At 33.0% G+C, this 24,326-nt stretch overlaps 1 protein-coding gene across 5 annotated transcripts in view; it reads left to right on the top strand.

Annotated features, from left to right (window-relative positions):
- Nucleotides 1-24,326, top strand: part of LOC127709442 (multidrug resistance-associated protein 1-like) — an 83,684-nt gene that overhangs the window by 38,447 nt on the left and 20,911 nt on the right. The window contains exons 20-24 of one of the 5 annotated variants that reach the window (XM_052214994.1): nt 1,217-1,292; nt 1,818-1,841; nt 3,692-3,932; nt 8,552-8,771; nt 18,647-18,957. In XM_052214994.1, the coding sequence (XP_052070954.1) occupies nt 1,217-1,292; nt 1,818-1,841; nt 3,692-3,932; nt 8,552-8,771; nt 18,647-18,957 (872 nt within the window). Of the gene's footprint in view, nt 1-1,216; nt 1,293-1,817; nt 1,842-3,691; nt 3,933-8,551; nt 8,772-12,796; nt 13,108-18,646; nt 18,958-24,326 lie in introns of all 5 variants that reach the window. The other 4 variants (XM_052214993.1, XM_052214995.1, XM_052214992.1 and 1 more) reach the window with 4 other exon arrangements.

The raw sequence follows: 24,326 nt of genomic DNA, 5'->3' as shown, positions 1-24,326 counted from the left end.
GTTGTTCTATTTGTATTTCAATGGGTCACAAGCTTAAGTGCAGCGGATTCATTTGCCATTTTTTACACAAGTGGGGCTTAATTTCTTTCACTTCGGCAAGATTGGATTTTTACAATTATGAAGCGTTATAAATAAATCGGACAGGGATGTATGTAAAAAAATAGTTAATTGTCATGAAATAAAATGTTAGCTTAGCTTCCAAACAGGTTATTGCCAAATATGTCATCTGTATGTCCGTAGGTCAGATATTCTTCATTGACTACTTCTGTAATTAACGCAAATAATTTTTTTTTTTATAATATTGTTTCCTGTAAAATCTCTGTGAAGCAATGATGACATTCAAAGTTTTATTTAACAAGTTGCTGTTGATGCTGAAATCATTCTATCAGCAAAATTCGAAGAACAATCATCAATCATTTAAACAACCATGTCCAAGCAACCATCAAAGAAAGGTCGCCTTACTGGCCCAACTTTTTTGACAAGTTGGTTAGAGAAGACTCAGAAAAGTTTACTCCTTCATCAAATTGTAGTCAGACAGAAAAAAATCATCACCATGAGCAAAGCCCTGAAGTTGAGAAACAGACTATGTCAAAAAGTGCTGAATTGCTTAATACATATATCAATTGAAGGACCAAAGAAGGAAGATTTTGATTTTGAAAAATGTGTGGTGACCTTTTGAAAGTTGAAACAGAGGAAGATATCTGACAACAAAATTATGTGTACATGACAATAAATTGTAAATAACTATTGCAGACTGGATTTTTTTTATTATTGCTTATAAGGTCTTTAGTTAATTACTCTCATCTGTGATAAATACGTTAAAGTTCCATGAATTGTTTGAATTGTTGTTCCTATAATAAAACAATTAGATTGGTATATGGCTTTAAACATAAATATTATGTAGTGTAACTAATTCTGAAAAAGAAGCGTCGTGTGCCGCGTTGCAAATTCACCATGGACCCACCATGCATGAAAAATTTTCTAGGGAAGACACTGTATGTCCCTTTAAAATGGTATTGATATGGAAATTTGCTACATCAAACATTTGTATTATAAACAAGATCTTGTACTAGTTCAATAGTCAGTGCAGATCAAGTCTTTTTTAATTGGAGCTCTGACCCTTGGAAATATTCTTACTTTTGCAACACTGACCCAGTCGCATTATTCGCATTAATATAAACTCCTGAAATTTACAGTAACATAATTTTATTTTCAGATTTACAAATAGCAGAAGATATGGTTAACAAGTTAGAGAATGTGATGGATGACAGTCAGACTAAACTACTCAAACAGTAAGTGTGTGTAATGCTACATTGATTGTTCAGAAAGTAATGTTACAGCTGACAATGAATTGGTGTTTTACATTCAGTGGCAAATATTACATTCATATCAGGACAAGAACATGCTTAGGGCTGATCCAAAATTAATCTGGTGTGGGGATGGGAGGTACTCAAATCAGTGAATTGCAGATGAATGGATTTTCCTAAGAATTTTGTAAGAATTGATAGTAAAATGAAAATTTTAAATTAATGGGTGGTTGGGGTCTAAAAGAAAGTGCCTTCAATGCCCCCATACATCTAATTTTGGATCAGTCATATTGCGATATTAATATGAACCCTGCTTTGTACAATTCCAATATGATGATTTTTAACATGCTAGTTCACAAGGTAGCAGTCTGCAGAAAGACCCCACCCTATGTAGAGACATTATTCTGACTCGAACTTGAGTGAAATAAATGAAGACACTTTTTTTTCCTTTGTCTCAATTAAGTAATAACCTATTGTCTGACAAAATATTCTTTTCTATACTTTATATAGCAGGTTGGAAACAGATATAGAGAGGTAGCTATGATTCACAATTCACAACCACAGAAACATAATCGTATCATAACATTTTTGTATTTAATTTGATTTGTTTTTGATGTAGTTTGTTTTTTTCTAATCTTAGTCCATTTAATTTTTAGTCTGAATAATAGTGTTAGGGACAAGAGAAAATGTAGCTGTGCATATAGTAAAGAAAAAGAAACAATACTAGTTTTAAAGAAAAAATCTTCTAAGGAGTCCAAGTTTTCTCCATTGTTTTAATTTATAATGTGGCAGAGTGTTTAGCCGTATTTCGTTTTCAATAATCAAGATTTTCAAAATCATTTTTGTTGTTGTGTTTTATTTGAAGCATGAAAACAATGTTGCATGAAAATTATCTGTAAGAAAACATTATTGTTTTGCAATTTTTGCAATATTTGATTGCATCGGTCAGAAATGGCTGCAATTTGTTTACTGGAAATCTAAATAACCTAAATCAGTAAAAAGTAATTTGCTACAATAAAATCATTGATTTTGTATGCACAAATATAGAAATACATTACATTTATCTCTATTCTAATTGAACAGGATTTGCCATAACCAAGAATGATGTTGACTAATGCAGAATATTTCATTGGCATCAATTTGCCATTTCATAATCTAATGCATTGTGGATAAATTTGCTGTTAATACACCAAATAAAAATAATGATGTTATTCATTGTTAAAGAAGTTGTTAACAATTGCAACATGTTGAAAAATTACCCAGAATGCATTAGATTCTACAAATTAAGGAAAATTCCTAGACATTTTTAATGTTTGCAGTTCAGATTTTATACACAATGATATGAAATATTAGGTTATTAATCATGTCATATGTAAAAAGGGTAATATCATCATTGGAAAAAAATTAAGAAAGGAAATGCCATAGTTTTGGCATTTAACAATGCTTTTGTTATTTTGTCTGTACAAAATTTTATGTATTAAATGTGTCTGATTGTGTAAAAAACATTCTTAATTCATCATAGCAGCAGACAAATAGTCTTGGAATTGATCCAGCAGTTGTGCCATTAGGCTTTGCCATATTTTGGGGCTATTCCATCAAAATAAATGTGTGAGGTTTGGACTGTAAATTTTATTATTGGACATGAGTCATTTATGCTTGCATAAATATTGAATGTGTGCAAAATAAGATAAATGAAGGTTGCAGGAAGATTTTGGAAGTCCCTCTGCCCCAACTCAATCCCCTCCCCTCATGCATTTAAGTGGACAAAACCCTAAATGTGTTAGGCACTTAAATACCTAGGATATTTGAAGTTCTTGATAATACTATTAAAGTAATTATGAAAGTTTGAACAAAGCAGATACTTTGGTGTTTTCTCCAATTTTACAAGGTATGTCCATAAATATTTGGGTATTGATATCACAGAGTAAACTTAGTTACAGATGCAATTTTTTTTCCTAAATTTTAGCAGCTGTCCAATTAGATTTTAGAATAAAACATCTAACATGTTTCTAGCTTCCTAAATATACTTTATACATAGTGTCAGGCAAATTGTAGAATCTTTATCCCATAATTGATTTTTGTTAGCCATTTTTTTCATTATGAAAATTATATCTTAATTGTAGCACATTGTAGTATCCATTTTGTCTTATTTGTGATGTCAAGGATAAAAAAATGTCTGTTTCATAATCTACGGGTAACTTCATTGTTGGTACCCCAAAATAAAAAATGTCATATCATTTGTTGAATTTCCATTGTTTGGGACATTTTTTAGCCAATTACAATTTGGTGCCTGATTTGGAAAATATTACCCTGAAATCAGCAAATTGTTTGGTGACAGATTAATATTGTTTTCAGAATCAAATCTTTTTATTTGGTTATTGTAGGCAAGTGTCTGTTCTTTCTCAGAGAACCAGGACAGAATCAGAAATGTCTGATGGTCAAAAGTCAGATATTTTAGGCACTTCATGGAAGGGTTCCCAGGGACTGATAAATCAGAAGATGGCACCTAAGAAACAGAAGTCAGTAATTGCTGCGGACACTGAAAATCTGAAATTAAAAAAACAAGTCAAAGAAAAGAAAAAGGAAGAAAAATTGATACAAGCTGAAGGTGTAGAGACAGGCAAGGTAAGTAGAATAAGGTGCAAGCATAGATGTTGAATTAGGGAATGTCTGTATTCCGTCTCAAAAGCTTACTTTTATACGACCGCAAAAAAATTTTGTGGTCGTATATTGGTATGACGTCGTCGTCGTCGTCCGAAGACACATTGGTTTTTGGCACTCTAACTTTAGTTTGAGTGAATGGATCTCTATGAAATTTTACCATAAGGTTCAATACCACAAAAGGAAGGTTGGGATTGATTTTGGGGGTTATGGTACCAACAGTTAAGGAATTAGGGGCCAAAAAGGGGCCAAAAATAAGCATTTTTGTAACTTCCAGACATAACTTGTGTGTTAGTGTATGGATCTCTCTGACACTGTACCACAAGGTTCCATATCACAAAGGGAATGCTGGGATTGATTTTGGGGGTAATTGCCTCCAAATTTTAGGAATTAGGGGCCAAAAAGGGGCAAAAAACAAGCATTTTTCTAGTTTCATGACAATAACTTGTGTGTAAGTGTATGGATCTTTATGAAATTGTACTACAAGGTTCCATATCACAAAGGGAAAGCTTGAATTGAGTTTGGGGGTAATTGCCTTAAATGTTTAGGAATAAGGGGCCAAAAAGGGGCCAAAAATAAGCATTTTTCTAGTTTCCAGACAATAACTTGTGTTCAAGTGTATGGATCTCTCTGAAATTGTACTACAAGGTACCATACCACAAAGGGAAGGCTGGGATTGATTTTGGGGTAATTCCCTCAAAATTTGAGGAATTAAGGGCCATAAAGGGGCAAAAAAACAAGAATTTTTCTAGTTTCAGGACAATAACTTGTGTGTAAGTGTATGGATCTTTATGAAATTGTACTGCAAGGTTCCATACCACAAAGGGATGGCTGGGATTGAGTTTAGGGGTGATGAATCATAAGGGGTTCAAAAAATTGGGGGGGGATTTTTTTTTCCTTTTTTTTCTTTAAAATTTTCCATTTTAAATTGGTTATTTCTGATTTATATATAAAAGCAAATAATAATGATATGGTTTGAATAGGTAAATTAAAATTTTTTAAATTCTTAGACCACATTCATTCTGCGTCCGAAACCTATGCTGTGTCAAATATTTAATTACAATCCAAATTCAGTGCTGTATCAAGCTTGAATGTTTGTGTCCATACTTGCCCCATCTGTTCAGGGTTCGACCTCTGCGGTCGTATCAAGCTGCGCCCCAGCAAATGTGCCTGTTTTTTTCATACGTCTAGAATGCAAAATAAACTAACCTACATCAGATTAATTGAGGTCTGCCATTTTATAAAAAAAACTAGAGGCTCTCAAGAGCCTGTGTCGCTCACCTGATTCTACTTTGATTTTGGAAATCATGTAAAAATAGATAAAAATCATAACAGATACCCTAATAATGAGTGAGGTCAAATTTTGTTTAATATTGGTCCTGTCATTTAATAAAAAATCCTGGTGGCCATCTTGAACAGTAAATCGGCAACAAATTAGCAACACTTCATCAGCATCTCATAAGAAACATTTATGCCATGTTTGGTTTCATTCCATTCAGTGCACCTCTAGAAGAAGCATTTGTATGTATTTCCCATAGGGTCCTATGTTAAACTAAGTCCTCCACTGGCGGCCATCTTGGATGATGGATTGGCTTCAAAGTAACAACACTTGGTCAGACCCTCATAAGGAACATTCATGCCATGTTTGGTTTCATTCCATTCAGTGGTACTCTAATAGAAGACATTTGTGTGTATTTCCAATAAGGTCCTATGTTAAACTAAGTACCCTGCTGGCGACCATCTTGGATGATGGTTCGGCTAAAAAGTAACAACACTTGGTCAGCACCTCATAAGAAACATTCATGCCATGTTTGGTTTCATTCCATTCAGTGGTTCTCTAAAAGAAGACATTTGTATGTATTTCCCATAGGGTCCTATGTTAAACTAAGTCCCCCGCTGGCGGCCATCTTGGATGATGGATTGGCTTCAAAGTAACAAATCTTGGTCAGCACCTCATAAGGAACATTCATGCCATGTTTGGTTTCATTCCATTCAGTGGTTCTCTAAAAGAAGACATTTGTATGTATTTCCCATAGGGTCCTATGTTAAACTAAGTCCCCCGCTGGCGGCCATCTTGGATGATGGATCGGCTTCAAAGTAACAACACTTGGTCAGCACCTCATAAGGAACATTCATACCATGTTTGGTTTCATTCCATTCAGTGGTTCTTTAAAAGAAGACATTTGTATGTATTTCCAATAGGGTCCTATGTTAAACTAATCCCCCCACTGGCGGCCATCTTGGATGATGGATCGGCTACAAAGTAACAACACTTGGTCAGCACCTCATAGGGAACATTCATGCCATGTTTGGTTTCATTCCATTCAGTGGTTCTCTAGAAGAAGTTCAAAATGTAAAAAGTTAACGACGATGGACGCCAAGTGATGAGAAAAGCTCACTTGGCCCTCTGGGCCAGGTGAGCTTAAAATGAATGAAGGTGCTTTACCATTGAATTGCTTAGTTCCACCATTGTTTTCTAACTTTAAGGTTAGAATTATATAGTTAGATTGATTTTTAGATATTGTGTTATGGGATATTGAGAAAATGATATTTGGAGAAACAACACAAAAAAACCCAAAACATCTGCAGGTCAATATATGGTTGCTGACAATAGAAGTTTTCATACATAAATGGCAAGCTACACTTATCTACAAGTTTAGAACTCTAGATGTCATGGTGGCCGAGCCATCTCAGTAATCAGTCTACAATATGACTAGCCTGTACACTGACGTTGTGAGTTCCAACAATGCACATGACAAATGTGTTCTACTCCAATCTTAATTGATTAGGATTGCCAGTTTTCTGGCAGATGGTCAGTGGTCTCTCCACGCACTCTGGCTTCTTTCACCAGTAAACCTGGCTGCCATGATGTAGCCAAAAGTTATGAAAGTGGTGTAAAACACCAATAATCAATCAATCAATCAAGTTTAGACAAGTTCTGTATGATATAAAACAGATTACAAATATCATCACATTCCAACAGTGAACAGCAAGAAACAGCAACACCTTAGTCTAACAGCAAACATGTATAAAACAGAATCTGATATGGCAGTTCTTGACTTTGGACAAACAAATAAGCATGTGTCAAGGACTCAAGGTTAAGCTAGTTATGTGAAGAAACAACTACATTTGTACCACCTCCTCTTGCTAAGACATTGATAAAAAAAATGTATTTTCAAAAATATCTCTAAGATAAATTAAAATGGAGGAAGTCCATAAAACCTGACAAAGCCAAATGCTCATCTACTGTAAAAGTACTTTTATTCGTGGGGTACCAATTTTTCTTTGTATTCGTGGATGGCTTTATCCACAAATTTAAGTGTCCAATGAAATATAACAACTGTTGTCCAAATCAAGGCATGGAAAGATCCTCATGTAGGTGTGACTACATGGATAGAGGCATATAATCTAGAGAATACATCGAATATCAACACGCACTATGAACTACATTTATACAACTTTAGATACGATTTTATCCATTTAATCTTTACAACCCCTAAACTGTACAACTTTTAACCTTTTATTTCTCATGAAAAGTAGTTTTGATCGATGAAAGTCAGATTCTGGTGATAATATGGGATGATGAAGTGTTCATTTTATCTCCTTATAATTCTCATAAAAAAAAAGTTATTAACTACCGTTTTTTTAAGTGACATGTTTATGGCCCAATTAACACCTTGATGATAGTCAATCTGTTGATAATTCAATCTCGGGTTAATTAGTGTCATCACAACTGATATACGAGTGTGCAACTATTAAACTTTTAACTTTGCAAGTTCCTTCAATCGAGACAATTTGTACACATAGATGAATCAGCTTATTTCCGAAAGCATTTATTTTATTAAAAGTTTGATGAATGTTGTCAGTAATGGACACCTTATTTAGCAATGTCCCACAAATCATATCATTTTTTTCAAGAATCTTCATGTCTGATGGCTTCAAATTCTTCACTCGATTTTTTTCAGAAAACTAAAATCCATGAATTTAAGAACCCACGAACATACAACTTTGGCTCAAACCATGAAAATTGATACCCATGAGTAAAAGTACTTTCACAGTAATTCAACCAATGGAACGACTGGAAAACAACTGTCATATTCCTTGATACAGGAATTTTCGGAAGAAAGTAGAGGATTACACCTGGTTTTATAGATAACTTAACCTCCCATTCAGTTAGGGGTACAATTTGTAAAAGTAATTTTTATTTACTTGAAGAAGTAAATATTAATATACTTATATAAGTAAATTTGTAGGATACTTATACAAGTGTATTTTATTTACTTGTATAGGTAAATTATTTTTTGGCTTAGTTATGTCCCTAAGACATTCAGATTTTTTTACTTATACAAGTAAAAAATTTATCCTATCTTCTTTTCTTGAATTTCTTAGGACTTCCTTGCTCTAATAGAATTTTTAATTGTCTGTCCTTTGCAGATGTCTTTACTAATCATTTAAGTGTAATTTCATATCTACTTCAAGTAAATAAAGATTACTTGTACAAGTAGTACCCCTGACTGCCATTTGTAAGACAGTAGATTATTATATTGTTTAAATGATAATATTGGTAAATTGTTGTATTTTAGGTGAAGTTGAATGTGTTTATGGCATACCTGAGATCTGTAGGAATATTACTGAGTTTACTTATTATATTTTTCTACATATTGTATAATGCTGCTAGCATTTACTCTAATATCTGGCTGGCTGAGTGGAGTAACGACAACACGACTATAGTGAATGGAACAATAGACACAGCACAAAGGGACCTGAGACTTGGTATCTACGGTGTTATTGGCTTCATCCAAGGTAGGCAGCATGTGCTATAAAAAGTGCAATTCTGATCATTTTTATACGGCCGCAAAAAAATTTTGTGATTGTATATTGGTATGACGTTGGCGTCGTCGTCGTCGTTGTCGTCCGAAGACACATTAGTTTTCGCACTCTAACTTTAGTTTAAGTAAATGGATCTCAATGAAATTTTACCATAAGGTTCAATACCACATAAGGAAGGTGGGGATTGATTTTGGGGGTTATGGTACCAACAGTTAAGGAATTAGGGGCCAAAAAGGGGCCAAAAATAAGCATTTTTGTAACTTCCAGACATAACTTGTGTGTAAGTGTATGGATCTCTCTGACATTGTACCACAAGGTTCCATATCACAAAAGGAATGCTGGGATTGATTTTGGGGGTAATTGCCTCCAAATTTTAGGAATTAGGGGCCAAAAAGGCAAAAAACAAGCATTTTTCTAGTTTCATGACAATAACTTGTGTGTAAGTCTATGGATCTCTCTGACATTGTATCACAAGGTTCCATATCACAAAGGGAATGCAGGGATTGATTTTTGGGGTAATTGCCTCCAAATTTTAGGAATTAGGGGCCAAAAAGGGGCAAAAAACAAGCATTTTTCTAGTTTCATGACAATAACTTGTGTGTAAGTTTATGGATCTTTATGAAATTGTACAAAAGGTTCCATATCACAAAGGGAAAGCTGGAATTGAGTTTGGGGTAATTGCCCATAAAGTTTAGGAATAAGGGGCCAAAAAGGGGCCAAAAATAAGCATTTTTCTAGTTTCCAGACAATAACTTGTGTTCAAGTGTATGGATCTCTCTGAAATTGAACTGCAAGGTACCATATCACAAAGGGAAGGCTGGGAATGATTTTGGGGGTAATTCCCTCAAAATTTTAGTAATTAGGGGCCAAATAGGGGCAAAAAAACAAGCATTTTTCTAGTTTCAGGACAATAACTTGTGTGTAAGTGTATGGATCTTTATGAAATTGTACTGCAAGGTTCCATATCACAAAGGGAAAGTTGGGTTTGAGTTTGGGGGTAATTGCCCTAAACGTTTAGGAATTTGGGGCCAAAAAGGGGCCAAAAAACAAGCATTTTTCTAGTTTCCAGACAATAACTTGTGTTCAAGTGTATGGATCTCTCTGAAACTATACTGCAAGGTACCATACTACAAAGGGAAGGCTGGGATTAAGTTTGGGGGTGATGAATCATAAGGGGGTTCAAAAAATTTGGAGGGGGGGGATTTTTTTTCCTTTTTTTTATTTAAAATTTTACATTTTAAATTGGTTATTTCTGATTTATATATAAAAGCAAATAATAATGATATGGTTTGAATAGGTAAATTAAAAAATTTTTAGTTCTTAGACCACTTTCATTCTGTGTCAGAAACCTATGCTGTGTCAAATATTTAATTACAATCCAAATTCAGTGCTGTATCAAGCTTGAATGTTGTGTCCATACTTGCCCCAACTGTTCAGGGTTCGACCTCTGCGGTCGTATCAAGCTGTGCCCCAGCGGAGCATTTTATTTGCATTTTTTTTTGTTGTCCAAATTGAATATATTTAGGGTTTCCTTACCAAATCTAATTTTGAAGGCTGAACCTTACATTTTATGAGGATTGCTTTAAAAAAAATTTACCTGCATATTGGTTGTTGTTACCTCAAAGAGCACTTCTATTACAAAGGAAACAGACTTTGAAATTGGTGTAGCCATCTATAGATGAAATTTAAAAATTTCAAATACACTTTCACTGTACAAAAATACCCCTACCTGGATGAGATTTTTTCATGAGTGTTTTCATGGCTCAGCCCTAACTTGTTTCATCAAAATATGAGGAAGAATTGATAAAAAAAAAAAAATTCTCACTTGGCTTATTTACAAATTGCAAATTTCAGATGTTTGTAATATTTTAATTTGGTTATAAGTCAATATTCACAGGATTGTGACTAAAAAAAACCCAGACATTGGCATTTTATAATTTTTAAGGAAGAAACCCTAAACACACATAAATTTTTCCGCCTAATAATGTGGAAAAATGGACTGATGAGTAACCCATTAAACTGAGCTTTAATTTTGTAATCAGAATTGTAAACACAACATTTCCTGACATTGCATAATAAATCCAATACCTCTGTCTGCTATTCAACAAGTGGCAATTATAAATCCACACAATTATTTTTGACTTTGATTGCCATTTTATAAACTGAAGTACTGTAAATTCGGAAATTATTGTGAGGTTTTTCATTTATACAAGTAATGCTACTGGATGAGTATTGCAATAATTAGCACTCGCATTCTGATATTTGATACACACATATGTATGCAGGTTTTTCTGAAATCGCAATGATTAATCTCGCATTTTTGTCCCTTCGTCAAAAAATGCAATAATAAATGCATGCAATAATTTCTGAATTACAGTACTTAAATGTTTGGCATTTTTCTAATTATAAACATCGATCTTATTAAACATTTATTTTTACTTATGCCAAAAATTGATACTATTTATAGACAGATGGTCTTGTGTGTACACATTATACGCCTAGATATAATGGTAATTATGACTATTCTGCATCATCATATATGTTAATTATAGGTATATGAAAAAGAAAAAAAGAGAAACAGGGTTAATGGCACAAATAAATTTTTGATTGACAGTATGTTTTTAAAAGAGCACTTGTGCTATCACAGTCACAAAAAAGATTAATGTTTAATAGAATTATAACATTGATTTCTTCTGGTTCTGAGCTACTTGCTTGAAATATAAGTACTCCTTCATCAAGTTCTTAATTGGACTAATTGTCTGAACTTTTGATTTTTGTGTAAAATTCTTCATAATGTGCAGTTCAAAATATATGAAGAGAATCTTATTACTAAAATTGGTCAATAGATAAATTGATTCACACAGATTTCCATATTATAGGAATATATTAAGAAACTACATTTTTTACGATTTGTCATGTGACATACTGTAGACAAGTCAACTTTAGAAAAAGCCAATTTTATGATGTTGAGAATATCAATGATGCCACAAATGAATTCCAATAGGAATAATTTATTTTAAAACCAATCATCAGTTCATAAAGGGCATGTTACTTATAACGATTAAAAACAGACATAAGGAAATTATAAAAATGTAGCTAATGTTGTTTTTAGCTCACCTGGTCCAAAGGGCCAAGTGAGCTTTTCTCATCACTTGGCGTCCGTCGTCGTCGTTAACCTTTACAAAAATCTTCTCCTCTGAAACCACTGGGCCAAATTTAACCAAACTTGGCCACAATCATCATTAGGGTATCTAGTTTAAAAAATGTGTCCGATGACCCCGCATTCCAACCATCATAAACTGTAAACAGCAGTAATGTTCAGCAAAGTAAGATCTACAAATAAGTTGTCATGATCAAAATTGTCAGTCGACCCCTTTAGTCATTGCCCTTTATAGTCAATTTTTAACAATTTTTCGTAAATTTTTGTAATCTTCTACATAAATCTTATACTATGAAACAATGAGACAAATTTAACCATACTTGGCCATAATCATTATTAGGGTATGTAGTTTAAAAAATTTGTCCGATGACCCCGCATTTCAACCATCATGGCCGACTTGGTTAAAAATAGAACATGGGGGTAAAATGCAGTTTTTGGTTTATATCTCTGAAACTAAAGCATTTAGATCAAATCTGACAGGCAGCAAAAATGTTCATCAGATTTAGATTTATCTGCCCTGAAATTTTCAGACGAATCCGACAACCCGTTGTTGGGTTGCTGCCCCTGAGTTAGTAATTTTACAGAAATTTTGCAGTTTTTTGTTATTATCTTAGATATCATTATAATATCTAATATCTAATACTGTTAATTATGATTTTAACCTTATTTTACATGAATTCCAAAGCATCAGTAAATACAGGTGAGCGACACAGGCTCTTGAGAGCCTCTAGTTTATTTAAGTCACATGATCAGATAAGCTGATCTTTGTCATGAGGTAGGTAGTTGTAGATTGTGTAATACACAGCTTTTACAGATAATCAGAACTGTTTATTTTCAGGTATTTTCATTGTTATATCTTCTATCATGCTTTATGTCGGTAATGTCATGGCGGGCCAACGATTACATGCTGGCATGTTACAAAACACAATGAAAGTGCCGATAGCATTTTACGACACAACACCTCTAGGACGAATCATGAATAGGTTCAGCAAGGATATAGATGTTTTAGACACAGTTATACCAAGAGTGGCTGAATCCTGGCTGGCTTGTCTGTTGAGAGTGGTCTCGGTGCCATTAATAATTGGTTACACTACTCCCTGGTTTCTGGCGGTTTTATTCCCACTGACGGTCCTGTACATCATGGTCCAGGTCTGAATTTTTTGGACCCTTTGTATCATACTCTGGAGTCTAATTGTTGTGTTTTGAGTTTTACTAATAGCTGTATATCTGCTGTTTTGTTTACTTTTTCTGACCTTTCTGTAGAAGTCTTGATATTTTAGATGCTTCATAATTTTTTGCGAATGCTATACATTTGATAATGCTTCTAGAAGAAAATTATTAATGCTTAAAAAGTGCTGTTTTCTTATAATAGAAATAATGACTAGATGTTCTTCTTTTTTATGAAAAAATGCATTTTTATATGATACAAATTTCATTTGAATAAATTATTGTTAATTAAAATTATTTGTTCAGCAATTTCCAAAAAGTAAAATCTCAGAATTTCTACACAACTTATATAATGATCACCCGATTTTGTTTTATATATTATGTTCAATCACTTGAGAATAGTATGGTGCATCTTTGTAAAAACCACTGAATTGAAGTGCACACTGTGTTTGTCGTACAGTTATGTACTATTGCCCATTTGTGTACAATGTATAAGGTCAAAGTTTAGATTTTCATCCTTTGAAAACACTGAAATTTACCAAAAAATTTATGATTGTATGCATTCATCGTGCATTTTTGTCAAATTAATCAAACTAATTTATCTATGGAGCATTTACATATGTGTGTGCTTGGATTAAGCTCTCTCTCTCTTTCTCACTCTCTCCATTAGTCTATCTGTCCATCTGTCTGATCTGTAATGAACATGTTGGTTTTTTAACTTGAATATGCTTCACTGGATTTTACAAATTATTTGATTTTGTAGTCTTTATAGTAGTAAACCTAGATATTTTGATACCCAGTTTTTTTTTATATAGTCTTGCCAACACTGGACATGTGTAAAAATGTTGCCATTGAATGCATGTTTTGGTAAATTTTCTTCAAACTTTTACATGATCTAGAATGGTGATTTTAGGATCCCTTTTTGTTTATAATTTTTATTTTGTCTTTGCAGAGTTATGTGTTGCAATTATTGTGTCATATTCAACTGTGCAAACTTTATGTAAATTGCTATACAACTGTGAACAAATAGGTGAAAATTGTATTTTTTTGCATAGGTCTATAAATGAGATTTCACTAAAATTGAAACTGAGTGAAGAAATTATTACTTCTGATCCAAATTTCCTGTCAGGGTTAGATTGTAATGTCGATTCAACCTTATCTGTCAGAGTTAGTTCCTCAAATCTACCTCCAAAACAAGAAAAAAGTAAGGAATTTGATTAAATTGTTTATGTATTTTTAGATGTGGAAAAGTCTTTAAAAACTTGGAAATTAAAAGTAAAGGGAACTTTGGTAATTGAGTTTATGTAAATACATCACAAGGATATACTTTTTTTAGTCCCCTACCGACAAAGTCGAAGGGGACTTTAGGTTTGCACTCCATCCGTCTGTCTGTCTGTCTGTCCATCCGTCAGGCCGGCAAATCAGTTTTCCACACTTTTTTTCTTCGTATTTGAAGATATTGATTTGATATTTGGTGTATTGTTTTATCATGACAAGTTACAGATCAAGTTCAAATTTTGTTCCTGTCTGATGATTATGTGCAGAGTTATTGGCCTTGGACTTAGAAAATTCACTTAAATAATCATTTTTCCACACTTTTTTTTCATCATGCTTGAATATATTGACTTGATAATTGGTATATAGTTTTATCATGACAAGTTACAGATCAAGTTTGAATTTTGTTCCGGTCTGATGATTTTGTGCAGAGTTATGGTCCTTTGACTTAGAAAATTCACTCAAATAAACTTGATACTTGTTATATAGTTTACACCATGACAAATTATAGATCAAATTAGTATTTTGTTCCAGTACAAAAGCTGTTCTTTGTTTAAAATTTTAGTCAACTACATTTGATGTATGGAATGATTGTACAGTTCATATTTTCACCTTACCTTTTCCTCATTTCATGGAATGATCAATGTTAAGTTTTTTGCTGTTTCTTTTTTGCTGTTGTTTAATAATGAACACCCCTATGTATTCCTTTATTCATATAAGTTGTTCTGGAAATAATATTGATATTTTAGTCTGGAAAATATTTTAGACTTGATAAGTTTTAAAAACTGATATTGCTAAAGATGTTTCCTTTTAACAGTTCTTGGATTGGCTCTAGGTCTAAAGATTTCTCGAAAAGTGGTGGTCCGAAGGTCCTGACTACCAAAATTTTGCAAAGGACTGACACAATTTTGATATTTTGCATAGAAATTAAAGTGAGGACCGATAGATTTTCTTCAAGAACCTCCAGCGAAAAAAGATTTCAAGAACTTTAGGTTTATAAGCATGAGAAATTTTTTTAAGAAAACCACATGAAGTTATTTTTCATTAAAACCATAGGGGAATCTCTCTTTCAGATAAAGTTTTACTTTTCATGTGTTGGTTTTGTTCTTTGATAGAGAGTTACTGCAAAATTGAGGCAAAGGATGGTTTTGTTCTTTGGTGTTGTATTTACATAGGAAAAGAAGATATACGATCTTTGTTTAAGGTGGTACCCAACACCTTGATTAATATTAATTTGGCTCGTTTAATTTTCATACAATTTTGACAAAATGTTTACTTTGACCCTTTGACAGAAATATAAAAATTTCAAAAAATTTGAACCAACCACTTTATCAGAAAAATTTCACTGGTTATATAGCAGTTTGACAAACACTAATTTTGATCATTGAGAAGCTTAATATTTCCTTAACAATACAACGTAATTAAAGCGTTTAGCTGATTTTTACAGAGTTATCTCCCTGTAGTGTTAGGTACCACCTTTAAACATTTTGAATTTTCAGGTGGTGCAGTGTTTGCTATAGGCTGCGCTGTCAATCTAGCTGGTGTTTATGCTGGAAAGATCCTCCATCGTAACTTACTCGCAACAATATTGGCAGCTCCAGCTCTTTTCTTTGATACCACACCAGTTGGAAGAATTCTAAACCGCTTTGCTCATGACACGGATGTGGTTGATATAAATCTCCCACGGAACTTCAGGAGTTGGTTTTTTCAGTTCTTGAAGACTTTTACTATTCCCATCGTCGTTGGATATAGTACTCCTCTTTTCCTCACAACAGTTCCTCCAGCTGTTATTGTTTATTATATCGCCCAGGTAAAAATATGCAGAGTTGTCTGTCCATAAAACCCCAGAGTTACTTCCCTTTAGTGTTATCATTTGTTTTCTGTGTTAAATGTATTTTAGAGACTGAATAGTATTCTTTTACTATATTGCAACAAATTTTCATATGGTATAACCAATAAAAATAATGTGTCAATGGTCAATTTTGCTGTTGTAGTCAATTTCAATAAAAGGCAAATTTCCATGTTTTTTGTAGAATTTAATGACATCCTTAACAATGTAATGAATTAATCTAATAGCATTTTGGTTTTCGTTTTAGAATTTAGAAACTGCAAATTTTACATGCAGAGTGCAGAAATTTATGAAATTGGTGTGAAATAACTTTATAGGGAAAATGGCCCTACATTTTTGCTTGAAAATTTGCCCTTAGAATGATCATCTTTATTAAACATAAGTTTGAAAATCTGCTTTGTAAAAGTAGTTGATTAAGGATTTTCTATATTAGGGAAACCATTTTTAATTTTACAAGTAAAGGGTTATAACTATTGAGGTTCAAGATATACCTACCTATCACAAAAATATTCAATTACGATCAGTTTGTTTACTTGGTTGAGTTATTTCAGTATTTGTTTGTGTTACTTAATTAAATACTTCATTACCTCCCTTGAATGAAATATAGAGATAGTGTCCTTTTTTGTAGTTTTGAATTTTATTAACAATTGTAAAACATTTCATTAATAATTGTAAAACTGTAAATAAAAAAAATGAATATTTTTGATTAATAAGTTATTAAAATTAGATATATGAAATGGATTTAAGGAGGTTCAGTAAACATTAATTGTTGTCTGTGTGAAATTGAGAGGTGGGTTGCATGAGGAAGCTGTCATTGTTGCTTTATTGTGGAAATAAAGTGTACTGCTAGTTGGCTAGAGTAAATTTATAACTGTAAATTTGTTAATTTATATTTTGATCAATAGAAATTCATTCTCTCAAATAAAGTTGATATCTATAAGAATTGTTGATCAGAAAGAAAAAAAGCTTTTGAATAGAATAAATTGGAAACAATGGTAATTGAAAATAAACTATAGCATATATCAATGAAGGATACTGTTAAGATGATTTGGGAAGGCGGACAAATTTACAGTTTGCCCATTGTTTAATTATAGAGTGGCATAAAGGTTGCCATTAAGTTAGATTGTTGTTTGTCCATTCTTGAAGACTATGCAGAGACCTCTAGTTATCCAAATTTAGTTTTTATTTGGTTGCTGTTTCAATTTAGTTATGTTTCACCCTCCCCTTCCCAGTCCATTTTTAATCCTTAAACCTTAATTGGTTTACAACTCCTTTAATCTGCAGGTGTGTTCGGTTTGACGCAAGATCAAAGCTATTTAATTAAGAACTGTTATAGCATGTATTGAATAGATAAGAGCGATTTAGTACAAACATTATATGTATTTTAAGTACACCTAGACTTCTAAGCAGGCAACTGGTTTGTCCACAACATTTTTTGTCCTAGAGGATAAGTTGGGTTCTATCGCATAGTGTTGATTCATTATTATTATTCCCCCGCCTTTAAAAAAGTGGGGGTATACTGTTTTACCTCTGTCCATCCATCCGTCAGTCCATCCGTCAGTTCATCCTTCAGTCCATTCGTCAGTCCGTCCATCCGTCTATCCCATGAATATTTATCGTCGCATTTTTCTCAGGAACTACATTACAAGGATTTCTGAAATTTGGTTTCAGGGTTTATATGAGTCAGCTATACCATGTGATGCGTTTTCAGATTCATCACTCGACATCTTCCTATTTACTGAAATATTTGGGCGGGGGTATCATCAGTGAGCAGTAGCTCACAGTTTCACTTGTTATTCATGGAATACCAATTTCCGTGTATTTCGTGTGTAAAGGTTAACCACCAGCTTAAATTTTCACTGAAATACCTATTTTCTATAGGCTTATATTGCAGAATTTGGCAAAACCATCAAATTAAATATCCACGAAAACACAATTTTCCCTCAATCCACAGTACACATAAACCTCAACACAATTAGGGGATATTTCAGTTGAAAATTGGCAATTGCTTGCTGAAATTATTTAACAGATTTACTGAAATGTTTCAATGTAGAAAACTAAACATCTGAATTTGAGAATCAAAATAACTGTAGCTCAAATGTTTAAGAATGTCAAGTTATGGACTAAGAAGTTGGTCTCACTCATATTGTTTTGAGAACTTGGAAATAAGGTCTTGCTATTTCTTATGAGTTGTCTGCACACTGAAACATAAGTTCTGACTATTGGATTGCAGACATACTGTTATTTAAAAAAGTAAGTAGCTAATACTGTGTTCATGTGAAATATTTTGCTGCAGGTAGCTCAAGGTCAAAGGACATAATTATTTGAGGCAGTCAGGCTTCAATCCTCAATTTTGATTGACGGCTGAAATGAAATAATTAATCATTCTGTTTCCAGGTTTGGCAATTTTACTTCAGGGCCTGTTTCACTATACGGCCTGTGTTAACGCATCAAAGAAATTACATCTTGGCATACTACACAGAGTCATTCAAGCACCGATGATATTTTTCGACAGTACTCCAACGGGCAGAATCATCAACCGATTTAGTAGAGATATTGACGTAATAGACGCGGTCTTACCTGACAAGTTGAAATCCTGGTTTGGTTGCTTATTGAAGTGTATCAGTGTACCAGTAGTGATTGGAGTCGTTACACCATTCATTTTCATTCCTCTTGTTCCTCTTGCAGTGTTATATATTTTCATACAGGTTTGATTTTATTCATCCCAAATTTTGCAGGTTTTGAATGGTAGTAGTATTTCTTTTGTGTTAGATACATATACTCTTTTGTTTACCCTCACGTATCCCTCTGGTTTTCCAAGGGTTTATATCTGTTGACTGCATGAACTGAGGTCAGAATTGATGATAAAGGTACCAGGATATATATGTAGCAAGGAAATTGTTTGCTGCATTGTTACAAGATCATGAACTTTCATGCAAAAAATTATGAAAAACATGACATTTGTACATCATGTACATCATGTACATGTGAATTTTTTTAAAACCACTTAAGATTGTCAAGATAACAAATTTATATGTTATCTAAGAATATTAAAAGTCTGTAAAGACACTGACAACACTTAGGAACAGAATTTGCAGTGAACAAATACCAAACTCAGCCAGGTTTTAACATGGTAGTTATTATAACAACAACACTATTATTAGCTATTTATGGTGTAATTCTTTACGTTTCTGTAGCATGACTCAATATGAATTTGATATTTGGGACATTTAATTCTAATAAGAGGCCCATTTGAGCCAAATTGAGGGTTCTAAAGACTTGTTTTTGACATTTTATCATCTCTAGAATTTATTCCAGATTACAAGAAAGTGTTTATGCTTAATAATACTCTATTATACAATGGTTAATTTTTTTTACAATACCTAAGGAATTGTCAATGTTTCCCTTTATAGCCTTTTAAAAATAAAAAGTTTAAAGAGGTTTTATTTACAAGTACGAAAGAGGGAAATAACTTTTAGATTTTTGGAAAAAAGATGATATGTCAGTCATTTAGAACTGCAATTTCAGGAGAAGTAAAATAAATGGAATGTTACTAAAATCCGCTCACTGTCATGACTGTGTGAATTGATTTAAAAAACATAGAAAGAAAACTTTTTTTCTTGCTATCTGTCATTTTTTCTTTGAAAATATTGGAAATGAAATTAAAGAAATGGATTACTGTCATTTTCTGTATGGACAAAGCAGCCTTGCCCTTTGTCATGTTTGTTATTGTAGCATATGCAGTGCAAATACAATTTGAAGCCATTTTTGATAAATTGATTAGTAAAAAGATCCATTATTTATGATAACAGAGAGCTCTTATAGTAAATTATTTATCAAGAAATAGATATTGAAAATAATTGGAAGTTCTAAATCTGATACTCTGGAAAAAGTTAATTCTTGTATAGAGACCACCATGCTTACAGATTTCGTCAAATGTCCAGATAGCATATAAATATATATCGGTCATTTTGTGTGATGTTTTGTTTTGCAGTTAGGGTCTTATACAAGGCAAATAAATTTTTGCCGTAATTGTTGTTCATGTTTCACAGCCTTGTTCAATGCATTTAAATGTTTGGGTAGGGTAAATTTAGATGTAAGATGTTTCCTGTAAACAAAGAGAAAAACTAACCACATTCAAGTACATGGTAAATTTTGTTTGAAATAGATGGCAATATGCTTTGTTTCAGAGTCCTGAATGTCAGTCTTAATTTAATAGTTGCAAGTATGCTTTGAATTATATAAAAAAAAGAGTGTTGCTAGCTTTTCAGTCAACTGCTGTGTTCATTTTATTGCAGTTTACTTATTCCTCATGGTAGATGAGGCTTCTCTGTCTTAACACTAAATGGTGCAAATGTAAGAAAAACTTATCTTTTATTCCACTGCTCTAAGAAGGGGGCTTTATTTGTTTATTTCTCCATCTGTCCATAAAAAGGTTCTCTCACATTTTTATCTGCAACTTCCAAGTCATATCTTTTGGTATATGACACCAAGCTTCATCTGGTCATGTGATATGGTGTGACACAGTTCATTTGGTTATGCCGGACTTCGTGATACATTTTGACGTGTTCATTTCCTTTGATGTTCTACTTTCTGTTTACCTCAAACGTTTATCTTTAAAATGTCATGCACATATAATATATGAAATTTACATCACATTTTGTTATCATCTAGTTGTACATTGCTTCTAATATACTCTTCTGGCTCCAGAATGTTTTTTACATATTTCATCAGATGTTTTATTCTGTTGTGTGTTTGACCCCAGCATTTTAAATACTAACAAAACAGTACCATTTAAAAGGTTTAATGTTTCATTTACTATAGAAAAGTTCCAGGTGTCAGGACTATAACAGTTTGTCTTAAGTTGCTGAAGTAGTTTCTGTTATTTATATTTTCTGGTTTTGTCTAGTTATTTAGGCTTTTATGTAACCTTGAATATCTCACTATGAAGGTTAGAAAGATTAACACTTAAGAGATATTATCTGAGGTAAATTAGGTCAACATCTTTATTGGGCCTCTTTTTTTTCTCTCACAGGTCTTTTGGTAATGGGGTCTGCCTATGTGATGGCTATTGGTGGAGTCATTGCCTCCAGGAAGTTTTATCGTCGTCTGCTGTTTGTGTTGCTTCGGTTACCAATGTCATTCTTTGATCAGACACCAATGGGGCGTATCATGAACAGATACACAGCAGACATTTTAGAACTTGACCTTGTGGTGCCATTTACAATGCGATCCATGTTGAATGTGATTCTACAAACCTTTTCAAATCTAGGTGTGGTCATTTACACTACACCTTTATTTGCAACAGTGCTGCCATTTTTTGGAGTTGTTTACTTTATCATCCAGGTACTCTTGTTGTAAGAGTTATCTCCCTGTCATGAACTCTTCAGCGGCATTTGATGTACTCACATGTAACAAAATTGAAAATGTATTCTCTTTTTGAAAATCAGCATAACGATTTCTTTGGATCAGTTGTTTTCATCGTTTAAAGAGATTGGTATTTATGACTGCAATTAATTTGCTTTAATTCTATTTAGTAATATGAAGTTGAGCTTGATAAAATACCGTAAACCAACTAATTTTCCCAAGCAGTTTATTTACAACTTTTGGGAGTAGAAAAATAACGGAAATTTAAATTGATGTGAATATGTGACTTTGGATCATCCCTTATATAAATAAGTCAAGAAAATGAGAAGATTGCCAAAAAATTCGCTGCAAAGTTGGTTAAAAAGACATTTAGGCAAAATAGAGTATGCACGAAAATAAGTTGGCATACAGTATCTGTTGATCACTTACAGAAAAAAGTATGAAAAAAATAAAATGACAGGCTTTGATTTTTAAATATATAACGAACTTTCAAAGGTATCGTTAAGGATGTTGTTACTCATATTTTCAACAATTTCTTAATATTTTAACCTCTCTGGATTTTAGAACTGTTTGAGTAAATCAGATGTTGCTGTGGAGATGTACTTCTTTATATTGCGCTTGTGTACAGCTTCTTAACCAATATCATCATTTAGTTCAATATAGATATTTCTGGAATGCTTTACTGACTTATACTTTTCCTGATCTGTTGTATATTTTAATTGGTAAACATTTTGTTTGTTTAAGTTATCTGCCAAATCATCTGTTTTTAATCAACAACCAACATACCTATTGGCATTCACTGGACATTAAGAAAACACCTTTCAAACATCAGCAGACAAAATGAACATTATCCTATGTGTGTTCCTTTCAAATATTATATAAATCTCTTCAGGAAAAAATACATAATTGCCTATCATCAAATGGGGTATGTAAAATTTCATAACTTGGCAAATTGTTTCATATTTTGTCATGCCGAATTAAAATGAATTATACATTATGGAATGAGTTTTGTTTATTGTTGTAGGCAATAAATGACCTATATAGTTGCTTACATCCCCACCTTTTGTCTCTAGTGGATAGTTGTCTCATTGGCAATCATACTGATCTCGGTTTTTTTAAAAGTATCACATTTAAAAATTTATTAAGTCTATCTTCCTCAATTTGAGAAGACCTTGGTAGGTGCATACAACTCCACTCTTAATTGTCTAGGATTGCCAGTTTTTCTGTCGAAGATCAGTTGTTGTTCTCTCTGGGTACTACGGCTTCCACCCCCCAGTAAAAGCTGATCTCCATGATATAGGGTACTACGGCTTCCACCCCCCAGTAAAAGCTGATCTCCATGATATAGTCAATAGTGCTGAGAGTGGCATTAACACAAACAGTCATTCAATGGTTTTCTCGTTTGAATGGTTTTACACTAGTAATTTTGGGGGCCCTTTATAGCTTACTGTTCGGTGTGAGCCAAGGCTCCGTATTGAAGACCGTACTGTGACCTATAATGGTTTTCTTTTATAAATTTTGACTTGGATGGAGAGTTGTCTCATTGGCACTCATACCACATCTTCTTATATCTATTCAAATTTGAGTAGACTTGGGATAGTTTCCAACTTGACATACCTATTGTTTAAGACCTTATTTTGGTCTGTAGAAATAAAGCAATGTTTGATACTGATTTCTGTGCTGAATGACAGTTGTTTGTATGTCTATTTTGTTTTTGTATTGCGTAACTGCCTCATGGTCATACTACTCACATCTCCTCTTAATCATTTTAACTGATTGAATAGTATATATTAACTTCTAGCGTGGTGCTTTGTAGCTTAGCATTATTGTGACCAAAGCTTTGAAATATTCAGCATGCTTGTTTTCAATGTGTTTTTCCAGAATATTCCTTTCAGCATGTAAAGTATTGGATAGTGCAGATGGTCTTTTGGACATTGGCAAACTTAGTCCAGTAAAACTTTGTTCTGTCAAGTAAAATATGGCTTTTTGCTGAACCATCAGTTCAGTAAACATGATTACAACTTTATACTATTATGATAATTTCTGATGAGTTCAGGATAGCTAGCCTGTGTATTTCTTGGATAAAATGTCATGTGAAAATGTGAAACCTTTGAACTCATTGCACATACTTGATGACAAATTGTCAGTTCATCAGATGCTTTGTTTGTCTGTCTCTGTCTTACTTTTTTTTCTGTCTCAAATCTGTCTTTCTTTGTTGTTGGTTGTTTCGAATCATAAAGTTGTAAGGTCTTATTTTTAACATATGAGTAAAATTCCATGAGGTTTAAAGAAATTACTGTCTTTCCCAGTTTCAGAGGCCACAATCAAAGTTATCGGTGGAGATCCATCTGAAAACCCTCATTCACCATATATTCTTTACAGTAGATGTTTGAGTCTTGTTGCAGTCATCTGGTGATTTGTTCTTAAAGAAATGTAGGATTTGAGTGTTGTTTGAGAGTTAAGTCATTGTTGGTAGTTAAAGTCTAGTTGCTTTATTGAATCCATAGTATTTTGAATAGTCCAATTTATTTTCCAGTTTCCAGATTTAAGATGCCAATCATTAAGACCATCAACATTAGTTGTAACGACTGTTAATCATGAAGTAAAGCCACCTCAGTCAAGCTTTTCACAAAAGCTATATCAATTCCATACAAATGAATGAAATGATAAAAAAAAAATTGATATTGAAATGAACACTTTCTACAAAAAT

The sequence above is a fragment of the Mytilus californianus genome, unplaced genomic scaffold (assembly GCF_021869535.1).
Source record: "Mytilus californianus isolate M0D057914Y unplaced genomic scaffold, xbMytCali1.0.p SCAF_7, whole genome shotgun sequence".
NCBI lineage: Eukaryota > Metazoa > Mollusca > Bivalvia > Mytilida > Mytilidae > Mytilus > Mytilus californianus.
Note: the sequence above shows the minus strand (reverse complement) of the source record. Positions and strands in the feature narration are given on the sequence as shown.